Raw genomic sequence first — 22313 nt, 5'->3', positions numbered from 1 at the left:
TTGGGTTATTGCATAGAGGCAATGACGCTCCATGGCCGTGAGAACAATGTGTCTCCTCTACGGCATCTGTGGCAGAGTTATGAGCCATAGCCAAGGGGACAAAGACCTCATTTCTATCAGGGCCTTTACCCTGGCCAGCACCCTTGGCCATCTGCACCACAGCAGCAGAGCTGTAGAGCATCTGCCACCTGTTTAAATGACCTGGGAAAGGAGGGGAGCAGGGGGGGCTGGTAGAGAGGGGCTGGAGGCAAATAGAAGAGATGGCAGAGCCCTGCCCTCTGTCACTTACTGGCCTGCAGCAGCTGGGACACATACAGCTTGGAGATCTCCGCTGGAGATCTGTTCTCCTGGGGAGCCCTGCTCTCTTCCCAGCCCTCTCTGGGGAGCCTGGGTGGTCTCTCTGCCATCCTATCGGACAGAGAAAAGGGGTAGGAGTTGGGAAGGGGATGCCTCAGCAAACACAACACCTTGGCAGTACGGAGGGGAGGAGGCAGGGAAAGATGTGGGCTGAGCTCGGGGGCTCCTCGCCAGCTCCACGCTCCTGTTGTGTCGCTGCCCTACCAGGCACTGCGGGGCAGGAGCCGCAGCCGCATCACTGAGGGTGTCACAAAGGGCAGTGCTGGTGATTCGTCACCCAGGGCAAGGAGAGCCAGTGGCGCGCAGCTCCTTTGCGACACGCCGAGGGCCGGCTGTGCCTGGCACCGCAGCAGGTCTGATGCCACAGTGACATGTCTGATGCCGTGGTGACGTGTCTGATGCCGTGGTGACGTGTCTGATGCTGTGGTGACGTGTCTGATGCCGTGGTGACGTGTCTGATGCTGTGGTGACATGTCTGATGCCCATGACAAAGCGTGAAGGGGCTCATTACGAGTGGAGGCAAGGGGTATAGGTATGGGCCCTCCACCTGACACCTTGGGGAATGTTGAGGATGTTGGTGTGGTGGTTTAGGCCTGGCTGGAGGCCAGATGCCCACCAAAGCTGCTCCATCACTCCCCTTGTCAGTTGGACAGGGGAGAAAGTAGATATTGAGAGGCTCAGGGGTCGAGATGAGGACAGGGAGAGATCATCCTGTTGTCAACAACACAGCAAAATAGACTCAACACAGAGTGAAAGAAAGAAAACTCTCTAATTTATTACACTGCACTACACACACAGTGACACCAGAGTTGGAAAATGAGAAGAGCAACCAGATCTTAAAGCACTTCCCCCACCCCTGCCTTCTTAGCAGACTTCACTGTAGTCATGATTCGACTCCCATCTTCCCCCCTGTTGTGACACAGGGAGGGGCAGGGACTGGGAAAACTTCCTTGCAAATTGGTTTCTCCAACATGAGTCCTTTCCCACGGGGCTTCAGCTTTTCACCAGCTGCCCAGCGTGGGTCACTGCTATGGTGGGCAGTCATAAATCACAATGTCTGTCTGTCCCTGAAATGTCTCAGTAGGACTGCCCTGCTCACCCAGGTCACTGCAGGGATACACAAGGACCATCATCAGTGGACCAGGCATGTTACACTTGGTAAGGGGATACCTGTAAGGTGTGAGGAGACATCCTACGTTGAAAGAGTGGTGAGGTGCTGGAACAGGCTGCCCAGAGAAGTAGTGGATTCCCCGTCCCTGGAGGTGTTCAAGGCCAGGTTGGATAGGGCCCTGGGCAGCCTTGTGTAGATCCAGGCCTGGAGGTTGGTGTCCCTGCCTGTGGCAGGGGGGTTGGAGCTCTATGATCCTTGGGGTCCCTTCCAACCCAGACCATTCTATGATTCTATGATTCTACGTGAGGTAAACTGCATTGGTGCTTGCCCCAGGAAGGTGGGGTTTGAGTCCCCACCAGAGGTGGTAGTAACGTTGCATGTGGGAATCAGAGGTTAGTCTGGGGGTCCTCCTTGCTATAGTGGCTGGAGTGTGTTGTGTCCAGTTTTGTCATCTGCTCTAAAAACACCCCATGGCACCATCCATTGTTGGGTTATGAGGGGCACCCTTTGAATGGGGAACGTTTCAGGGAGCACAAAGTGAGCCTGGAGACTTGCTGCGCCCTTCTGTACCAGCGTGCCCTGTGGCTCAGTGGAGAACTCCTGCCTGTCACAAGGGAGACCAGGGTTTGACTCCCCACAGGGAGTCGCTGCTCTGGGCATTGATTGATTGGTATTGCCTTTGGATCCTGCCTTAAGGAGCTGAGTATTTAGATTTGGTGAACTGTTTGTGTGAGTGAAATGAGTTCACTCTGGTGTGAGTGGCGAGTGACTGAGTTAAACACATGGCAAGTTTGGAGCCAACTGTTGCTCCCTGGTGTTCTATACACGGGCCTGAAGATTTTTCATGTAAACCACTCTTTGTATTTGAATGTTTCACATGGAAGCAGGAGGTGGTTGTACAATTTGGGAACAATTGTTGGTGTGGTGAATGCAGGGAGACCTGGTCTGACTGGGATAACGTTTTTAATCCGGGTCAGCTTAAACTAGGAATTTGTGGAAATTTAAAGAGTGTGAAAAATCAATAGTAGATGGGAGGAAGTACAGGGTCAAATAATATCAGGTGGCCTGGGTGTGGAGCAGGAATTAGTGCCTGCCCGATCTGCCATGAATGCTGTTTGTGTACTCGAGCCAAGCGCACGAGGTGCCATAGATACGTCACCTCCCTTTTGGGGAGACAGGAGCGGTACCTTAACAAGTGTCAATGTGAAGTGTACAGGATCTCAGAGCTATAAATAAAATAACTGAAGATTTATATCCAGTAGTAGCAGATCCATATCCACTGCTAACTAAATTAGCACCTAATTTGGTTTGGTTTACTGAATTGGACCTGAAGGAAGCATTTTTCTGACTGCCCTTCAGCCCCATCTCTCTAAGGATGGTGTAAACTTCAGAGATGTTCAATACAACAGTGGTAGGCATTGTGCATTCCCTTTTGCCTGAAATTCCAGCTTTAAGCCACTCCTTTCCTCTCTGGGAGGATCACTGGTACTGATTTCTGAGGGACAGGCAATGTGCTCACCACTGTGGCTGCCTGTGTTCTTCGACCTCACCAGCTCGGTTTGAGTCTGTTTGAACATCTGCTCCACTGCAAGCAGAGAGGAAGCCAAGTTGCCAGTTTCAGTTAGATGGTGATGGTGTCACAGGGACCTGCAGGCACCACTGCTTCCCTTGGGAATGACTCCTTTTCCTTGGTGCAAAGAGCATGGAATAACCCTTCAAGGAGCCTGCACTTTACATGTCAAGGAATCAAATAGGGGCACTGATGTACACAGAAGTATTATTTACAGACACTGAGTGACCACATTTTACTTTCTATGGCTTGGAAACTTTTCAAAATCTACTTCAGGATCCTGGGGGGCTCGTGGGTCTCACTGGCTGGGACCGACCTCCCCTGTGACCTGCACCCACACTGTCTCCTGCCAAGGGCTCCAGGGACATGGCTTAGCTGAGCCAGGGGCCTTCTGTCCCTGCCTGAGCCCTGGTGCAGCTGTGCCCATCTCTGCCACTTTCTCCTGGCTGGGCCTGGGACCTGCACTGCAGAGAGCTGCTCTCCTGCATGGAGCCCTCAGACCCAGGTAAGAGCTCATCAGGCAGAACACATCATATTCGCTTCACATCCCGTCCCATCCCATCCCATCCCATCCCATCCCATCCCATCCCATCCCATCCCATCCCATCCCATCCCATCCCATCCCATCCCATCCCAGGTTTGAAGCCCCTCCCACCACAGCTCCACCCAGAGAAGCATCTCCGACTAAAGTTCTGGCCATCAAAGCTCCATTCACTGGAGCCCCGCCCACACACACTCCTCACCCACCTTGGTCCTGCCCACCACAGCCCTGCCTGCCACCCCTTAGCCCAGCACCCTTTGGAGGAAGGCCTTTGGGGTGCTGGTCCCCAGGCATCCCTGTGCCCAGCAGGCCTCAGGCACTCTCCCTGCCCATGGTGGCCATGCACAGGGCACAGCTGCCTGGCATCCTTGACATCTCCTTGGCCACCCAGCTGCTAAAGACAAACCTGGTGCTGGACACCTGGTGATTTTCTTGCAGTGTAAGTTGGCTGATTTTGGCAGCCAGAGCCTGGATGAAAGCCAAGGGGTAAACTGAGTCATAGGTTGGGGTGGGTGGATCCAAAAGACCACGTTTGAAACAAGAGAGTCTTTGAAAAGCAAGTGAGGAGGATCTCCTAGGATGTTGGGGGCTTCCGTCCACTTCTCGTCCCCATCTTTCCACTCAGGGGTCTGGGTATCGGGAGAGAAACTGCTCTGATTACTAAAGACAGGCCAGAAAGTCATTAAGTATCTCAGACTTTTCTTCATCCTCAATCACAATGGTACCCCCCCACATCCAACAAAGGTGGGAGATTCTCCCCAATTCTCTTTTGCCATTAATGTTTTAATAATATTATTAATAATGGTAATTTATTAATAACAAAATGAGCCCCAGGGAGAATCTCCCACCTCTATTGTATTTCGCAAACAAATGGTGCCAGGGTGGAATAATGTTCCTGGCCTGAAACCTCCCCAGGCAGCCAACAAGCAGCCTCAGTAACCTTGAGGCTCAGGGCACGCGTGGCATAGGGAACGGTCATAACATTGCCTGATGTCAGTTTCCATCTCTACCAGTGTCAATCTTGGAAACTGCTAAATGTCCAGCAATAGCTCCCAAACAAAAGGTGTGAGGGTTCAAACATGTTCCTTGTCTGAAAACTCCAAAGGCAGCCCACTTAGAAGCCCCAGTAAGCTTGGGGTTCAAGGCTTTCGAACCCAAGGCAACTCCCCTAACTGTGCTTGGCGTCATTTTCAAGCTCTACCAGCACCCACCTCTGAACATGCTTAAGGTACAACAGTAGCTCACAAACTAAACGTGTGAGGGTTGAAAGATACTCCTGGCCTGAAACCTCCCCAGGTAAAGGCAACCCCAGTAACCGTGGGGCTCAGTGCTTTCATATACGATGGAATAGTCCTAAAAGTACTTGCTGTCATTTTCTACCTCTACCAGTGTCCACCTTCAGAAATGCTGAACATCCAGTAATAGATCCCAAGCAACAGCTGAGAGAGCTGAAACATGTTTCTGGACTGAAATCTCCCAAGGTAGCCCACTAGCAGGCCCAGTGACCTTTGGGCTCATGGGCTGTCATAGACAACAGAATCATTCTAACAGTGCCTGGCATCATTTTCTGGCTCTACCAGCGACCACCTTTGGACTTGCTAAACATACAGCAATGCATCCCAAACAAAAGGTGTGAGCGATGAAAGATGATCATGGCCTTAAACCTCTCCAGTCAGCCCAGTCCTATTAATTTGGGGGGAAGAGCTTTCATAGCCATGGGAGTGGACGTAATTCTGCCTGATGTCACTTTCTGCCTTTACCAGTGTCCACCTTCGACACTGCTGAATGTCCAACAATCGCTCCCAAGCAAAAGGTGCAAGGGCAGAAGAATGTTCCTGGCCTGAAACCTCTCCAGGAAGCACACTGACAGCCCCATTAACATTAGGGCTCAAGGCTTTCCTTTCCAAGTGTCTATTCTCAAAGTACTTGACATCATTTTTGGACCCTATCAGAGTCCAACTTCAGACGTGCTAAACACAGAGTAATGGCACGCAAAGAAAAGCTGTGCAAGATGAAAGACGATCCTGGCCTGAATCCTCATGAGTGAGTGGAGAAGAAGACCCAGTAACCTTGTGGCTCATGACTATCCATGCCAAGGGAGCAGTCCTAAAAGTGCCTGATGTCATTTTCCAGCTCTACCAGCATCCACCTTCAAAAATGCTCAACATCCAGCAATAGCTCCCAAGCAAAAGCTGTGAGGGATGGAAGACGTTCCTGGCCTGAAACCTCCCCAGAAAAAGGTGTCAGCCCCAGTAACCTTGGAGATCAGGGCATTCCCAGACAAGGAATGGTACTAACAGGCTCTACCAGAATCCACATTCAAAACTTTAAAGGTTCAGGAAGAGGAACAAAACAGAAGGTGGGAGGGCTGAAAGATGTTCCTGGCCTGATACCTCCCCAAGTACTTCACAATGAGCACTGTTAAGCTTGGAGCTCAGGGCATTCCCAGCCACAGGAATGGTCCTAAAAATGCCTGATGTCATTTTCAAGCTCTACCATAACGACCTTTGAAGAAGCTGAACGTCCCAGGTTCTTTGACACTTATTGCTGTCATTTTGTTTAATGCAGCACAGCTTTGAAGAGCCATCTGCAAGGAGATGTGAACTGTTAAGAAAACGGAGCTTCACATCAAACAGACCTTGAGAAACTCTGGGATTTCATGAACAGGCACATCATGATTTCCAGCCATGAGAGATCTTCTCCTCCTGATCTTATGGAATAGATGGGGTGGAATTAATTTTAATGTGTCCCCTATAGTTCTGTGGTTTGGATTTGTAAGCAAAAGAGTCTAAACATGTTTGTTCCTTGCTGAGCAGGGCTTGCACAGCATCAAGGCCTTTCTTCTAATTCTGCTGCAGAAATGAGTCAACTGGGAGTGCACAAGTACCTGGCATGGACAGATTTCTCTGACAACAAACAGCAGTTCAACATGACACAGTTTAATACCCATGAGATCTCTCTCCTCAGCTGCTGCTACGGCCAAGCAGCGTGTGCAGGGGGTCAGCTTCCAGAGGAGATTCTCTCCCAGAACAGTTTTATTCAGATACATAGAAAGGTCACTTATCAACTCACTGACCTCCTGACAGAACAGTTCATTAGACTTCTGAAAGATGGGACATTTTATAACTCTCTGAAGCACAAAGCAGGAACCAGAGACTGAGCAGCATCTGAATGACCAAAGAGCAAGTGGAGGTGGAATTCGGTGAGGATCCGTCCATCTAGTCGGCTGAAAAGCTGTCCTTGGGCATGACCACATCATCAGGAGAGGTAGAAACACCTGAATGATCAGGGAGATGAAAGAGACAAACTAGTGGTAAGACAGGTACAGGTGAAGGTGAGTATTTCTTCTGCTGCACTGGGTACCAATATTGGCAATTCCCATTCTATCCTGGGGGGAAAGCATTGCCACATCAGACAAGTAGACAAATGATTTAGTAGATGAAGAGGTGCTTGTACATTTAAAAAAAAAAAGAAAAACAAACAAAAAAGAAACCAAAAAGAAGGAAAAATTGTGTCCCTTTGGAGGCAGACATGCTGAAAGTGTGCATACTTTGTCATTTTGTAGTGTCTGGAGCAGAGAAGACCTAGAGATCATAGAATCATAGAATCATAGAATCATAGAATGGCATGGGTTGGAAGGGACCCCAAGGATCACAGAGCTCCAGCCCCCCTGCCACAGGCAGGGACACCAACCTCAGGCCTGGAGCTACACAAGGTTGCCCAGGGCCCCATCCAACCTGGCCTTGAACACCCCCAGGGATGGGGCATCCACTACCTCTCTGGGCAGCCTGTTCCAGCACCTCACCACTCTCTCTGTTTAAAAACATTACCCCTAATATATAATCTAAACCTTCCCTCCTTTAGCTTTAGTCCATTCCCCTTTGTCCTGCCATTATCTGCTCTTTTAAAAAGTTGAATCCCCTCCTGCCTATAAGCTCCCTTCAGGGACTGGAAGGCTGCAGTGAGGTCCCCCCGCAGCCTTCTCTTCTCCAGGCTGAACAAGCCCAGCCCTCTCAGCCTCTCTTTGTAGGGCAGGTGCTCCAGCACTCTGGAGATACTGTGTTAGGAATAAGATGAAGGTGCACTTTATTAAACTTAGACGATAAAAGACAAAAAAATATTAAAAGAATTAAAACCTCTTAAATAGAGACTGGTCCTAAGATGAGTTTCATGGCAGTGATATGCAGAAGATGAACATTTCTTTGCTGCTCTAGAAACCACTGGTCATCAGTTTCCACACAGCATGCTTGAGCTCCTGGTTCCTCATGCTGTAAATGAGGGGGTTCACTGCTGGTGGAACTATCGAGTAAAGAAATGCCACTATCAAGTCCAGAAAAAGGGAAGAGATGGAGGGGGGCTTCAGGTTTGCAAACACGACAGTGCTGACAAACAGGGAGACCACGGCCAGGTGAGGGAGGCAGGTAGAAAAGGCTTTGTGGCGTCCCTGCTGTGAGGGGATCCTCAGCACAGCCCTGAAGATCTGCACATAGGACACCACAATGAACACAAAACAGCCAAAAACTAGACAGGAACTGACCACAATGACTCCAGTTTCCCTGAGGTAGGCATCTGAGCAGCAGAGCTTGAGGATCTGGGGGATTTCACAGAAGAACTGGTCAACAGCATTGCCCCTGCAGAGGGGAAGGGAAAATGTATTGGCTGTGTGCAGCACAGCATTGAGAAACCCACTGCCCCAGGCAGCTGCTGCCATGTGGACACAAGCTCTGCTGCCCAGGAGGGTCCCGTAGTGCAGGGGGTGGCAGATGGCAACGTAGCGGTCATAGGCCATGACAGTGAGAAGACAGAACTCTGAAGAGAACAAAAAAAAGAAGGAAAAGATTTGAGCCACACATGCTGTGTAGGAAATGGCCCTGGTGTCCCAGAAGGAATTGGCCATGGATTTGGGAACAGTGGTGGAGATGCAGCCAAGGTCAGTAAGAGAGAGGTTGAGGAGGAAGAAGTACATGGGGGTGTGGAGGTGGTGGTCACAGGCTATGGTGATGATGATGAGGCCATTGCCCAGGAGAGCAGCCAGGTAGATGCCCAGGAAGAGCGAGAAGTGCAGGAGCTGCAGCTCCCGTGTGTCTGCAAAGGGCAGGAGGAGGAACTGGCTGATGGAGTTGTTGCTGTTGGACATCTGCTGCCATCAAGTGTGGGGACCTGTGAGAGATGGAAAATGTAGTGAGAAGTTAGGGAACTCTTCTTTGAGGAAAACCTCTTTCAATTGACAATCACTCTCTGTATTCAGGAAGACTTTTGTCAGGTCCCTTTTGGGAGGTGTATTTGCCGCTGGCTTGAGCGTGCCACTGCTGGGAGGAGGGGCAACTGTGGCTCTCAAGAACTCAGTCCTGCCTGGCAGCAGTCAGTAAATAGAAGGATGGTGTGATCTCAGACTAAATCCCCTGTGGATAGGAAGGAGCTTTTCAGCACTGTCACTCCAGTGTCACCTGAGGGCAGAGCAGAGCTTTGGTAATGGTGGGACAAAGGCAGGAAGGACAGGAAGGGAAACAGTGAGAAACAGTCCAGCCAGGGCTGCCAGGACAGGGACAGACAGACAGGTACTCGCAGGTTTCTCAGACTGAAAACGTGGAAGTCTTGTCTCAGAGTCTGTGCTGGGTGGCAGAAACCAGGGGGTTGCTGTAGGAAAGTATCAGCACGGTGGGTGATGTCAGGGAGGTACCAAATCCCCACTGCCAGGGCATTGCTGGGAGCAGCTCACTCTTCCTCCTTGCCAATGTCTCTGCTGCCTGGAGCTGTCCCTGCATATGCTTCTCTTTGCCCATGTCACCTCCTGCTCTGTGCTCACAGACCTCATCCAACCTGCCCTGTGCTCAGCTCTGCTCTGCAGACCCCTCCTGGCATCAGGGCTCTGCTCTGCAGACCCCTCCTGTCATCAGGGCACTGCCCTGGGAACCTCTGTGTGTGCAGGGCTCAGGCAAAGCTCCAAAGTCTTAGTAAGAATTGAGTTTTCATTGCATATTCTTTGGGGAGAAATAAGTTCTCATCTACCACAGCACAGCCCACAGGAGAGGAACAGTCAAAGCAGACACTGCCTTGCTGGAAAATGCTTCCTTGATTTATTTTTTTCAAAGTCCCTTTGGAATGTCTCAAGAATCAGCTGGAAATGGAAGTAAAGCTGACCCAGGCAGCATTTTCTTACAGAAGAGGGAACCTGTGCTGCCCTTCCCTGGGTCACTCCTTCAACCCACAGCTGCTGTCTCTATTGCTGCGGAAAGCCCACAAGCCAGGCTGAGTTCTGACCCTGGCAGCAGCAGAGTCCCTGCCCCAGCACACAGACCCTGGGTCACAAGGACCCTGCTCACAAGGACAGCCCTGGGCACCTCTCAACCATGCCCAGGAGAAGACAGCTGTCCTGCCCTGTCCCTCTGATGGGGCACAAGGGCATCCCTTCCAGGCAGCACCTTCTGGCCCTAGAGAGAACCTGTCCTCCTGACAGACCCCACACACTGCCCCATGTCCCAGCTTTAGGAGATCCCTCCAGGAACAGAACCTGCATTGCCCTGCACCCACAGACATACCAGGCAGAGGCTGTGGAGATTTCTCCTCCAGTGAGCTCTCAGCATCCATCAGCTCTCTCAGCCGCACAGGTCTGCCCTCGGTGCCTCCAGGCAGTGTCCCCAGCACTGTGTGCTTGGCAGAGGAGCTGCTCCTGGCCAGAGCTGTCTCTCTGCAGCACTGCAATATTTCTGAGCTCCCGCTGTCCATCCCAGGAGCCCTGCCCAGCTCACAGCAGAGGAGCAGGTGAAGACGTCATACTCTCCATCCCCTCTGGGCTCCTCCCTGGAGCTCCAGGAAGCCTACTTGGAAAGAAACTGAAGTTCTCACTGACTTTCCCTCCCTTGTCTGGGGAGAAATCCTTGTGTCCAGAAGAGTCCTTTCTCAAGTCCTTTCTTCAAACCAGAGCTGGGCAGGAGAATCACCTTTCCTTGTCTCCCCATGAGACAGGACCCCCAGGCAGGGTCAGGCAGGGTTTTCTGACCTCCTGCAAAGTTTAAGGAGCATGGCTGCCTGGGACCTGCTGGTCCCAGTGCCCTTGGGAATTATTGAGGCTGGAGGCCAGGAGAGAGTTGCTCAGACACCAACCCCTGTTGTCACCTGAAGGGCCAGAGGTGAAGCCATGCCCAGTCAAAACTCCCAGAGACTCTAGAGGTGGATAAAGTCCCTGTAGTGTGCATTAAATCCAGTTGGCAAAACCTGACCACGTTATTCCTGAAAAGACAAACCCATTTGTGGGATTGCTTGAACTCAGAGACCTGGGTGCACTTGGTGGGTGATGAGAAAGGATGGGGAAGTCCAGCGTGTATCACGAGGGGGTTTTAGTTCTAGGTGAGGACAGCCACTAAATTGTTGGTGTATAACAAAATCAGTCCATGGCAGATGGTCTAAATAAAGGATAAATGATGTGATGAACCTCCCCAGGACTCTGAAAAAGTGAGATCCAGGCATGATGTCGATGGTGTGGAAACAGGGGTGGATAATGTCCCGGTTCTGACCAGGCCAGAGCTCAAATCCCCATGCAGCCAGCACAGGTGACCTGAGTTTGCCTGGGGTCTTTTTCCACACCACCTGACATCACTTCCCCATCCAAGGAAACTGAGCTGGTTGGGGAGGGGTGGTCATGGCATGGTGCAGCACTCTGTTATAGTTGGGTTTGTAAGGTACTCTCTGCTATCACTGGCTGTGAGTGCAATTGGGCTGATATTGTTCCCCTTTTATGGTGCTTTTGCCAGAAAACCATCCTTATCCCAACCCACAGAGGCTCTGTCTGTTTCTCCTCTGGGAGTGAGTGAGCAGCGTGTGGTGCTCAGCAATTGCTTGGGGCTAAACCACCACAGTTTCCAAGCCACAAGCAGTGAGCTTCTCCAGGAGAAGGTGGTGGGAAACTGCATCCAAGGCCTTGCTGAAGTCAAGGTAGACAACATCCAGAGCCCTTCCCTTCTCCAAGAAGCAGGTCACCCGTTCATAGAAGGAGATTCAGTGGGTCAAACAGGACCTGCCCTTATGAACCCAAGCTGACAGGGCCTGATCACCTGGGGGTCCTTCATGAACTGGATAATGCTGCTCAGGATGATCTGCTCCACCAGCTTCTCTGGGACTGAAGTCAAACCATCAGGCCTGTAATTTCCCTGACCATCCTTCTGTCCCTTCTTATATAGGGGGTTACGTTGACTGATCCAGTCAGCCAGGACTGATGGGAAGTGGCTTGGTGAACCCCCCTTGCCAGCACTTTCAGCACCCTTGGCTGCATCCCATTCAGCCCCGCAGATCTCTGCACATCTCTGTGGTGCAGCAGGACCATCTCCTCCTGGATTGGGGTGGGCTCATTCTGCTCCCTGTCCCTGTCTCCCAGCTCAGGGAATTGGATTCTCTCTGTACAACTGCTCCTATTCCTAAAGACAGTGGCAAAGATTTCATTAAGCACCTCAGCCTTGTCCTCATCTTTCCACAATGTTTCCTCCTGAATCTGATAGGGGATGGAGGGTCTCCCTGCTCTTTCTTTCATTTAAATGGAGGACAGATGAATTTCTAGCTGGGCTTTGGACCTACAATGAGGAGAAACTCATCCTGTTGTTCTTCCCTCAACATTACACACCCCATGCTGCCCCAGGAAGAGCCTGAGCAATGCCTGAGGGACAGGACCTGCCTTCCCATGGGCTGGGGGTCAGGGCTTGGCCTTTCTGCTTCATCAAACCAACCCAGGGCTTGCTCAGCATCTCAGCTGCTTGTACATTGCCTTTGCCTACCAGCCAACATGGCCTCCAATTACCTGTGCTAACGAGTCCCTGGGGAGGCTCAGCCAGCAATGGCTCTCAGTGGGACTCATTAATACTTCAGGTACTTTGGCTTCTGCTTTTGACATGGAGTTTTTGTGTAATCTCCTCTCAGTACCTGAGCTTCAAGGACTCAGCACCAAATACACCCCAGGGCTCATTAAAAGTAAAAAGCAAGCCCTAACGAGCTATGTCTCTTCATGTAATTATCTTCAAGTCTTCAAGAGATGTACAGACCATTGAAGCTGTTTCAAAGGGAGCTCAGAGTAAAATTGATTTCTTTTTAAGGGTGTAGGTTATTATTTTCACTGTAGAGGAGAGGTGACAACCTCTGACTGAGACTGATCCAGGGTGCCTCCTAAGGAGGTCTGGACTGCTCTGAAAAAGGGTCCCTTGAGGCAGTGGGGACAACCTTGCTGCACATCTCCACAAGCCCACCATGACTCTCACCAGCCAACTGGGACTTGCATCCCTTGTCCTTACATCAGGTCTCTCTCTGCACTCCACAGTGGGGCATTACAGCCCCTCTGTACCAGCTCCCCTGCTTTCCTTAGAGAACTGGCTGCACACAGGCAGCACACAGGGAGTTATTTTCACAACAACACAAGAAACCTGACAAGATTCACCATTAAATCAAACAGTCCTCACTCTGTGCCAAGTGCAATCTGCCACCAGTGAGGTTCATCTGCCACAAAGCTTAACCCTGTGAGAGATGTTCTAGTGAGGAAGGAGACTGTGAAATCACCACAACTCAAGAGCTGGCTAAAGACAGAATGAGTCAGACAACTGCCAGAAAGGCAAGGGTTTAACTCCCTGAAACTCAGAGCAGCAGCTGGATGGTTGGGAGGTGTCTGAATGGTCCAAGGGGAAGGGAAATCTAGAGAGTAACCACAAGTGCTGGTGTGCAGATCCATTGATGGAATGATGATTTCAGACACTGTGAATTGACTTTGGACAGGTAGAAATATGTGAAAGACGGGGGATATTAAATGCACAGCTGTCCTGTTTCAGGCCAGGCAAGAGTTCACCTCCCCAAGCAGCCAGCAGAGGTGAGCTAAGTTAGCAGAGGTGACCTGAGTTAGCACAGCTGAGCTGAGTGTGTCCAGGCTGTTTTCCACACCACCTGACATCACTCCCCCATAAAAGGGGCTGGTTGGGGATGGGCACTCCTGGGTTCCTTAAGGGCAGTCTGAGTGTGGCTGGGGCCTTTGGTTGGTCCTTGCATTGTGCTGTTCCTTGTGATCCTTTGGTCAGTAAAGTACTCTCTGTTATCACTGGATGTCAGTGTAGTTTGTGATGTGCTGTTATCATTTTTTCACAGTGATTTTGTCAGCAAACTGTCCTCCTCCCAGCCCACAGAGGGTCTGTCTGTTTCTCCTCCAGGAGTGAGCATTATAACCTGACCCTTGTACATGAGTGAGCTGGGAGAAATGAGAGAAGATTCCAGCTGCCTTCCAGGGGAGCACATCATCCCCTGGCTACTCTGATGCCGGGACAATGGGGCACACAGCCTGGAATTATAAGGCAGGGAGGCCAAGCAGCTGGGATCCCTGTTCAGAAAAGGAGTCATTGACAAGGTGATTGGAAAGAAGTCTCAAGCCCTCAGCCTCTGGAGGCCACTTCTGTCCAGTGTGGGAGAAAGGTACCCATTCAGTGAAGATGTCATGTGTTGGCCAGGCAAGTGCATGACCACAGAGCAGAGTGTGCCGTGTTTGAGGGGATCAGCCATGTGAGAGATGAATTACTATGATCCTGATGATCTGCAGCTACCCACCAATCCTGATGAAGTCCAATGTCCCTCACCCATGTGGTGTAAGTCTGTGTGGAGTGCACCAGCATCATGTGCCAACTGACTGGCAGTGATAGATTGGGGAAAGGAAGAATCACCGACAGTGGCTGAGGTGTCTGGCCAACTCCATCTATTTGAATAAAATCTTTGTTCCTCCCTTATCTCAGCCATCTGAAGTATTCCTTCCCCTGTTCCAGTAAAAAGTTCACACCAAGAGGCATCCTGTGGTTCTCTCTGCATGACCATGGTGAATACATGAGGAGGTGAGATGGGAAACCCACCTCCAATCCTGAGTGAACAAGCTGCAAGAAAAAAACAGTTACAGACAGATATTTCTCCAGGAAGAACGCTGCACCAGTTTCTAGTAGGCAGCCCACCAGACTGTCATTGTGCTTGTGATCCTCTTGAAGGGACTGCTCAGACTTTTTTTGCAAGAAGTAAACAGCAAATATGATGAACAAGATTAGAGGGCAAGATTACAGAGGTAAAAGCCATCCAGCTGGCTTTAAGCATTGCCAAATGAGAATAATGGCCAAAATTCTACCTCTATACTCACTCCTGGATGGTGGCAAATGCCACCTGTGGTGGTGGTTGCAGCAATGGAAACAAAGCAACTGGGAGTTCAGAGGCAAACCCATCTGGGCATGATGTAGATGGTGTGCAAAAAGGGGTGGATAATGTCCTGGTTCTGGTCAGTCCACAGTTATCTCACCTGTGCTGGCTGCTTGGGGAGGTTGAGTTAGCCCTGGCTGTTTTCCACACCACCTGACAGCACTTCACCATAAAGGAGCTGGTTTGGGCACCACTCCTGGGTGCCTCCAGGGCAGTCTGAGTGCAGCTGGAGTGTTGGGTTGGTCCTCCTGTCCTGCAGCACTCTGTAATCCTCAGGTGGGTAAGGTACTCTGTGTTCTCACCGGGTATGAGTGTCATGGGCTGTTTATTGTTCTAGTTTCATGGTGCTTTTTTCAGTAAACTCTCCATATCCCAACCAACAGAGGCTCTGTCTCTTTCTCCTCTGGGAGTGAGCCAGTGGTGTGTGGTGCTGAGACACTGTTTGGGGCTGAACCACCACAAGCATTTACAGCACTCTCTCCTCTTTTTATTTATTTTCTATCATGTCCTTTAATGCCTCTTGCTGAGGCACCACAGGTCAGCTGAGGCTTCTACACTCACACATTAACCACTGACACATCGGAGCTTCACTTCCAGCAGACCCTGGCAAAACCCTCTGTGGTTTTACAAAGACACACCTCAAGAACTTTTCCAACCAGAGCTGATCTGCTCCTTCTGATCTTGTGATGTTCTGAATGAGGGGATAACCACAACAGGGGTAGAACCAACACATCGTCCTGTTTTGTGACCAATCCAGCACTGGTGACACATGATAATTTATTCATTGCTGCCCAGTGCTTGCACAGCATCAAGGCCCTTCCTGATTCACATGCTGCTGCACTAGAAATTAAGCTCAGGGAGCACTGGTTGTTGTGAGGGAGGACTGCCAGGGCAGCTGGTGCCAACTGCCCAAAAGAATCTCCCATGCATGATGACATCATCAGTGAGCAGGGTTAAACCTCAACACCCGCACATCAAGGGAATTCAGACATGACTGGTGGAGCAGCAGTGTCAAGGAGGAGGCTTTGGGCGTTCTGAGGGATGCCACAGCAGCCAGGGCTGCTACACAGGAACCTGGCCATGAGCACATTGGGCAGCACTGGGAGCAGTACGGCCACCCAGGCAAAGGCACTCACTGTCAGTTTGACTCAGCACTGGTGTGGACACCAGCAGAGAGTCCAGCAGTGGGAGGTCCCCAGCTCAGGACGAGTGTGGAGGAACAGTTACGAGGTTGAAAGAAATTCTGCTAAGATAGGGTTAGGGGTCTTGTGTGGAGAGGCTGAGAGATCTGGGCTTCTTTAGCCTGGGGAAGGGGAGTCTGAGCAGAGTATAGGGGTAGCTCCAGAGAGCTTGAAATTTCCTTTTCAAATGAATGGCAATTAAAACTAGAGGTGCAGATGGGTTATGAGCATGGAGAAATGCCATTCTGAGGGTAGTGCTGTGGTGCTTGGAGTTACTTGGAGGAAGTGTGGATGAGCTGGTTGCTTGGTTTATCTGGGATCAGCTGGTGAGGAGGGGGAGACAGCAGTACAGGCAGGGACATGGTGAGGTGAGAACAAGGTGGGGAAAAGGGTTGGGAACCTGCAGAGAAACCGGCACAGGTGTGGGGCAGTGTCACATGGGCTGTGGTGCAGAAGGTCAGGGGTGTTGGCCAGGCTGAAAGGGCCTGATAGAAATGAGATCTTTGCCCCCTTGGCTGTGGCTGATGTCCCTGCAGAGGCCTCAGAAGAGACACATTGTCCTCATGGCCATGGAACATAATTGCCTCCTTGAACTCAACCTAGGGAGGCATCCCTGTGTCATACCCCTTTCCTTCCCTTGGCATCACACTCCCCACATCCCAAGGAAGAGCCCTGAGACACAGGTGAGGGTCAGGATCTCCCTGCCCAGGGGCTAGGGATAAGCACTTGGCATTTCTGCTTCATCAGACCAAGCCAGGGTGTCCTCAGCATCAGAGCTGCCTGCGCTTTGCCTGGGTTTGTCCTCATGGCCTCCAGTTGTGAGGTGTAAGACGTTCATGGGGAGTTTTTGTCAGTAATACCTCACTGTCGGGCCCATGAACGCTTCAGGGTTCTTTGGGCATTGAGTCTGACTGGCATTTTGAGAGGTTTCTTCAGTGTCCTCTTAGTATCTGAGGTCTGTGGACTCAGAAGCAAATATACAATAGGGCTCATGGAAGTACAGAAAGCCTTAAAAAGCATATCTCTTCAAGTCCTTTTCATTAAAAAAATCCAGACTTCTACAAATAATTGGATTTCAGTTAGGTATTTAATGATGAACAGTTCAAAGGAATATTACAATGGAGGATATTTTCCCTTCACGACTATTTCCTGTCATGGCTCAGTTGATAGAAGCAGTGACAGCCACATTATGCAATGGGTGTCAGTCTCCTAAGGAGATCTGGACAGGCAGGAAAAGCAGTCTCTTGAGATCCAACACTGCATGGAGAACCTTGCTCTTCCCCAAGCCCAGAAGTTCCCTCACTGCCCTCCTAGGACTCCCAAAACTCTTCCTGGCATCATCTGTGCTCACAGGCAGGGACAGATTTCTCTGACAACAAACAGCAGTTCAACATGACACAGTTTAATACCCATGAAATCTCTCTCCTCAGCTGCTGCTACGGCCAAGCAGCGTGTGCAGGGGGTCAGCTTTCAGAGGAGATTCTCTCCCAGAACAGTTTCAATCAGATACACAGAAAGGTCACTTATCAACACACTGACTTGCTGACAGAGCAGTTCATTAGACTTCTGAAAGATGGGACATCTCAGAGTCTCAAAGAAGTAACTGGAGACTGAGCAGCATCTGAATGACCAAAGAGCAATCTGAGGTGGAATTCAGTGAGGATATATCCCTCTAGTCTGCTGAAAAGCTGTCCTTAGGCATGGCTGCATCATCAGGAGAGGTGGAAACACCTGCATGGTGTGGGAGGTGAAAGAGACAAACTAGTGTTGAAATGAGCAGTTCATTGCTGTTTAGAACATCCAGTCATCAGTTTACACAAGGCATCCTTCAGCTCCTGGTTCCTCATGCTGTAGATGAGGGGGTTCACTGCTGGTGGAAAAACTGAGTAAAGAAATGACAATACCAGGTCAAGATAGAAGGAGAAGAGGAAGGAAGGCTTCAGGTTGGCAAACACACCAGTGCTTAGAAACAGGGAGATCACAGCCAGGTGAGGGAGGCAGGTGGAAAAGGCTTTGTGCCGTCCCTGCTGCGAGGGGATCCTCAGCACAGCCCTGAAGATCTGCACATAGGACACCACAATGAACACAAAACAGCCAAAAAATAAGCAGACACTGACCACAACGAGTGCAGTTTCCCTGAGGTAGGCATCTGAGCAGGAGAGCTTGAGGATCTGGGGGATTTCACAGAAGAACTGGTCAACAGCATGGCCATGGCAGAGGGGCAGGGAAAATGTATTGATTGTGTGCAGCACAGCATTGAGAAACCCACTGGCCCAGGCAGCTGCTGCCATGTGGACACAAGCTCTGCTGCCCAGGAGGGTCCCGTAGTGCAGGGGGTGGCAGATGGCAACGTAGCGGTCATAGGCCATGACAGTCAGAAGAAAGTACTCTGTTGAGATCAAAAATACAAAGAAAAAGAGTTGAGCCACACATCCTGTGTAGGAAATGGCCCTGGTGTCCCACAAGGAATTGGCCATGGCTTTGGGAACAGTGGTGGAGATGCAGCCAAAGTCCAGGACAGAGAGGTTGAGGAGGAAGAAGTACATGGGGGTGTGGAGGTGGTGGTCACAGGCTATGGTGATGATGAGGAGCCCATTGCCCAGAACAGCAGCCAGGTAGATGCCCAGGAAGAGGCAGAAGTGCAGGAGCTGCAGCTCCCATGTGTCTGCAAAGGGCAGGAGGAGGAACTGGCTGATGGAGCTGCTGCTGTTGGACATCTGCTGCCATCAAGTGGGGAGAGCTGTGAGAGTTGGAAAATGCAATGAAACGTTAGGGAACACTTCTATGAGGACAACCTCCTCCAATTCACATTGACTCTCTGTATTCAGGAAGCGTTTTGTCAGGTCCCTTTTGGGAGGTCTGCTTTGTGCTGCCTTGAACGTGCCACTGCTGGGATGAGGGTCAGCTCTGGCCTCTCTAGAACTCATTCCTGCCTGAGTTCTGTAGAATATCAGTGTCTGCGCTGCAGGCGATATGAGGGAGTTCCCAAATCCTCCCTTGCCAGGGCATTTCTGGAAGCAGTTCCTTCTTTCTCCTTCCCTGAAAATGTCTCTGATACCTGGAGCTGTCCCTGCAGCTGCTTCTCTTTGCCCATGTCACCTCCTGCTCTGTGCTCACAGACCTCATCCAACCTGTCCTGTGCTCAGCTCTGCTCTGCAGACCCCTCCTGCAATCAGGGCACTGCCCTGGGAACCTGTGTGTGCAGGGCTCAGGAGATGCTCTGATGTGGACATTCTTGAGGGGAGAAATTAGTTCTGATACACCACAGTCAGCACAGCCCACAGGAGAGGAAAAGTCAAAGCAAAGACTCTGCCTGGCAGGAAAATGCTTCCTTGATGTTGTTCTTCAAATTCCCTTTGAAATTTCTCAAGGATCAGCTGGAGCTGGGAACAAACCTGACCCAGGCAGCACTGTCTTACTGCAGAATGACCTCACACTGCTCTTCCCTTGGTCACTCCTTCAATGCACAGGTCCTTCTCTATCAGTGTGGAAAGCCAACAAGGCTGGCTGAGTGCTGACCCTGGCAGCAACAGTCTCTGCCCCAGCACACAGACCCCGGGTCACAAGGACCCTGCTCTCAAGGACAGCCCTGGGCACCCATCAACCATGCCCAGGAGAAGACAGCTGTCCTGCCCTGTCCCTCTGATGGGGCACAAGGGCATCCCTTCCAGGCAGCACTTCCTGGTCCTAGAGACAACCTGTCCTCCTGACAGACCCCACACACTGCCCCATGTCCCAGCTTTAGGAGATCCCTCCAGGAACAGAACCTGCATTGCCCTGCACCCACACACATACCAGGCAGAGTGCTGTGGAGATTTCTCCTCCAGTGAGCTCTCAGCATCCATCAGCTCTCTCAGCCTCACAGGTCTCCCCTCGGTGCCTCCAGGCAGTGTCCCCAGCCCTGTGTGCTTGGCAGAGGAGCTGCTCCTGGCCAGAGCTGTCTCTTTTCAGGAGCTGCTGGGTTGCCATGAGCTCTCTCCATCCCAGGAGCCCAGCCCAGCTCACAGCAGAGGAGCAGGTGAAGCTGTCACGTACTCTATCCCCTCTGGACTCCTTCGTGGTGTCTCTGGAGCTCAAAGGAACTAACTTGGAAAGATACTGAAGTCCTTTGTAATGTTCCCTCCCTTGTCTGGGGAGCAATCCTTCTGTCCATCAGAGTCCTTTCTCCTGACCAAACTAGAGTTGGGCAGGAGAATCACCTTGCCTTGTCTCCCTATGAGACACGACCCACAGGAAGGGACAAGGAAGGGTCTCTTTCCCCCTGTGAATGGAAGGGAGTCAGTCGAGTAATTCCAGACCCTTCATCCTTGCTTTGCAGCCCTGGGGCTGGAAGGACTTGCTGCTCTGACCTATGGCTGCCACAAACCCATTGGAGTTTCAATTCCTCTTGCCCCAGTTCTGGTGGCACAAATAGGCACCTTCTGTATGGGAGCTGCTGGTCACAGCTCCCTTAGGAATGGAGGCAAGTTGTAATTTACTCTTCTCCATGAGAGTGAGCCTCATCAGATGGAAAGTGGGTGTCACCCACATTTGCTCGTACCCAAAACTATCGCCGTTCACGGCGTGGCGACCTGGTTCAGGAACGGCGCCGGTGCCACACTCTGGCTGCTCGGTCCATCAGCTCACAGACACCAATGTGGGGGACGGCAAATGGCGTTTATTAGAGAGGGGCGCGGGGCTTTATACCCCAGGGATCGGATGTCACTTCCGTCCGCCTACCTCACCGGCTACCTACTATTGGTTACCTAAGGAGAGGGGGAGGGTCCTACCTTTCCGTACAGCCCGAAATCTTCTGACCGCCAGGCCCCATCTACCGACATTTCCCCCCTCCCTGTGCTCACTAAAACTACTTATAGTGCAAAGTGCAAGAGTGACACACAATACTGATATATAAAAAGGTGATAGCTTATAACAGTGTTGGACTACAGTAGTGACAATATATAATAGTGATAATACATAATAGTGATAATAATGGTGATAATATGTTAGTGATAATATATAATAGTGATAAGTTATAATGTTGATAGCTTATAATATTGATAGCTTATAATAGTGATAGCATAAGGCACATTGAGTGACTGATAAGTCAGAGGTAGCTTAGACAGTAGGGTATACTAGGGACATCCACAGAGGTAGTGCTCAGTGGTTACTTTCTTAAAGCATCTGTCTGTTTTCTACAAAGAGAATGTTAACCCTCTCTAGACGACTCTTGACGAATGCTGTGAGCTTGTTCAGTATGCAGGGTCCAAAAATCAGTGCTATTATGATCATTACAGCTGGTCCCAACAAGGTAGATATTAAGGTGGTTAGCCATGGCGAGTAACTAAACCATGATCCCAACCATCCTTACTGGGCCTCTCTTTCCTTTTTTCTCTGAGCTAACCTTTCTCTCAGTTGAGCCATCGAATCCCTGACTAACCCAGTGTGGTCAGCATAAAAGCAGCATTCCTCTTTCAAGGCGGCACAAAGGCCTCCTTGCTGCATGAACAGGAGGTCTAAACCCCGTCTGTTCTGCAAGACAACCTCTGAGAGTGAAGAGACAGATTGTTCTAGAAGGGTCATAGATTGCTCGAGTCTTTGCAGATCTTCGTCGATGGCAGTTTGTAGTCGAGCCAGGTCTTGGTGATGGTTCAGCATAGCGGTCGCTCCCGTAGCTGTGCCAGCTCTTCCCAGGCCGAGCAGTGTTGCTACTGTCAGTGCTGTCAGTATTTCTCTCTTTTGGATCCTGTTGTCTACATCTCCCCAGTAATTGCTCATTTCTTCATCTGAATGATATAGGACCCTGGGAACAATCAAAACTTGTACACAAAGGTCAGTTGATGAGTTAAAACGCTTAATGGACACACAGGGGGTCAGACCTGTCTGATGACAGATCCACATCTCTGATGCGGATGGAATTGCCCATTTATGGGTTCTATCGATCGCAACGGTTTCTGCACAGACCGCGCTGTTCCAGCTCGCTAAGGTGGCATTACCAAAGCACATGCCTTGGCCTCTAACCTGGTCCAAAGTGATTCCTCTCCGTGGTGTATCCCACCTGCACTGAGTCAGGTTATCTTTCGATGAGTAGCTAAAAGGAGTGTTGAGGGCAACACCCTCATAGTAAGGGGGATAAGCATCATAACACAGCCAACATGCATCAGTAAGATTGGGGTTGGATTGATTCAGTGATTGAAAGTAGCATCTAACACACCTAAGAATGATTTGCCAGCCGAAGGGTGAGAGTCTGGGATCGAATTCCCTAAGGGAACCTTTCGTTCGGCTGGTAGGGGACTGGTTGGGACAGAAGTAGGAACTGGCAAGTTGTCTTTTCCTTGTTGGTTATTGCTTTTGATCCCGACATTGGGACCGATTGCTGAG

The 22313-nt window shown here is 50.6% G+C and overlaps 1 protein-coding gene across 1 annotated transcript; it reads right to left on the bottom strand.

Annotated features, from left to right (window-relative positions):
* Nucleotides 1–7789: 7789 nt before the first annotated feature.
* On the bottom strand, nucleotides 7790–8716 carry LOC311203117 (olfactory receptor 14I1-like; the record flags this gene model as incomplete). The annotated part of the gene is made up of 1 exon (XM_084277752.1): nucleotides 7790–8716. The coding sequence occupies one exon, from the start codon at nucleotides 8714–8716 to the stop codon at nucleotides 7790–7792; it is 927 nt and encodes a 308-aa protein (XP_084133878.1).
* Between the last annotated feature and the right edge of the window lie 13597 nt (nucleotides 8717–22313).

This window comes from Gallinula chloropus (genome assembly GCF_964237585.1).
Source record: "Gallinula chloropus genome assembly, chromosome: 35".
Classification (NCBI taxonomy): domain Eukaryota; kingdom Metazoa; phylum Chordata; class Aves; order Gruiformes; family Rallidae; genus Gallinula; species Gallinula chloropus.
Note: the sequence above shows the minus strand (reverse complement) of the source record. Positions and strands in the feature narration are given on the sequence as shown.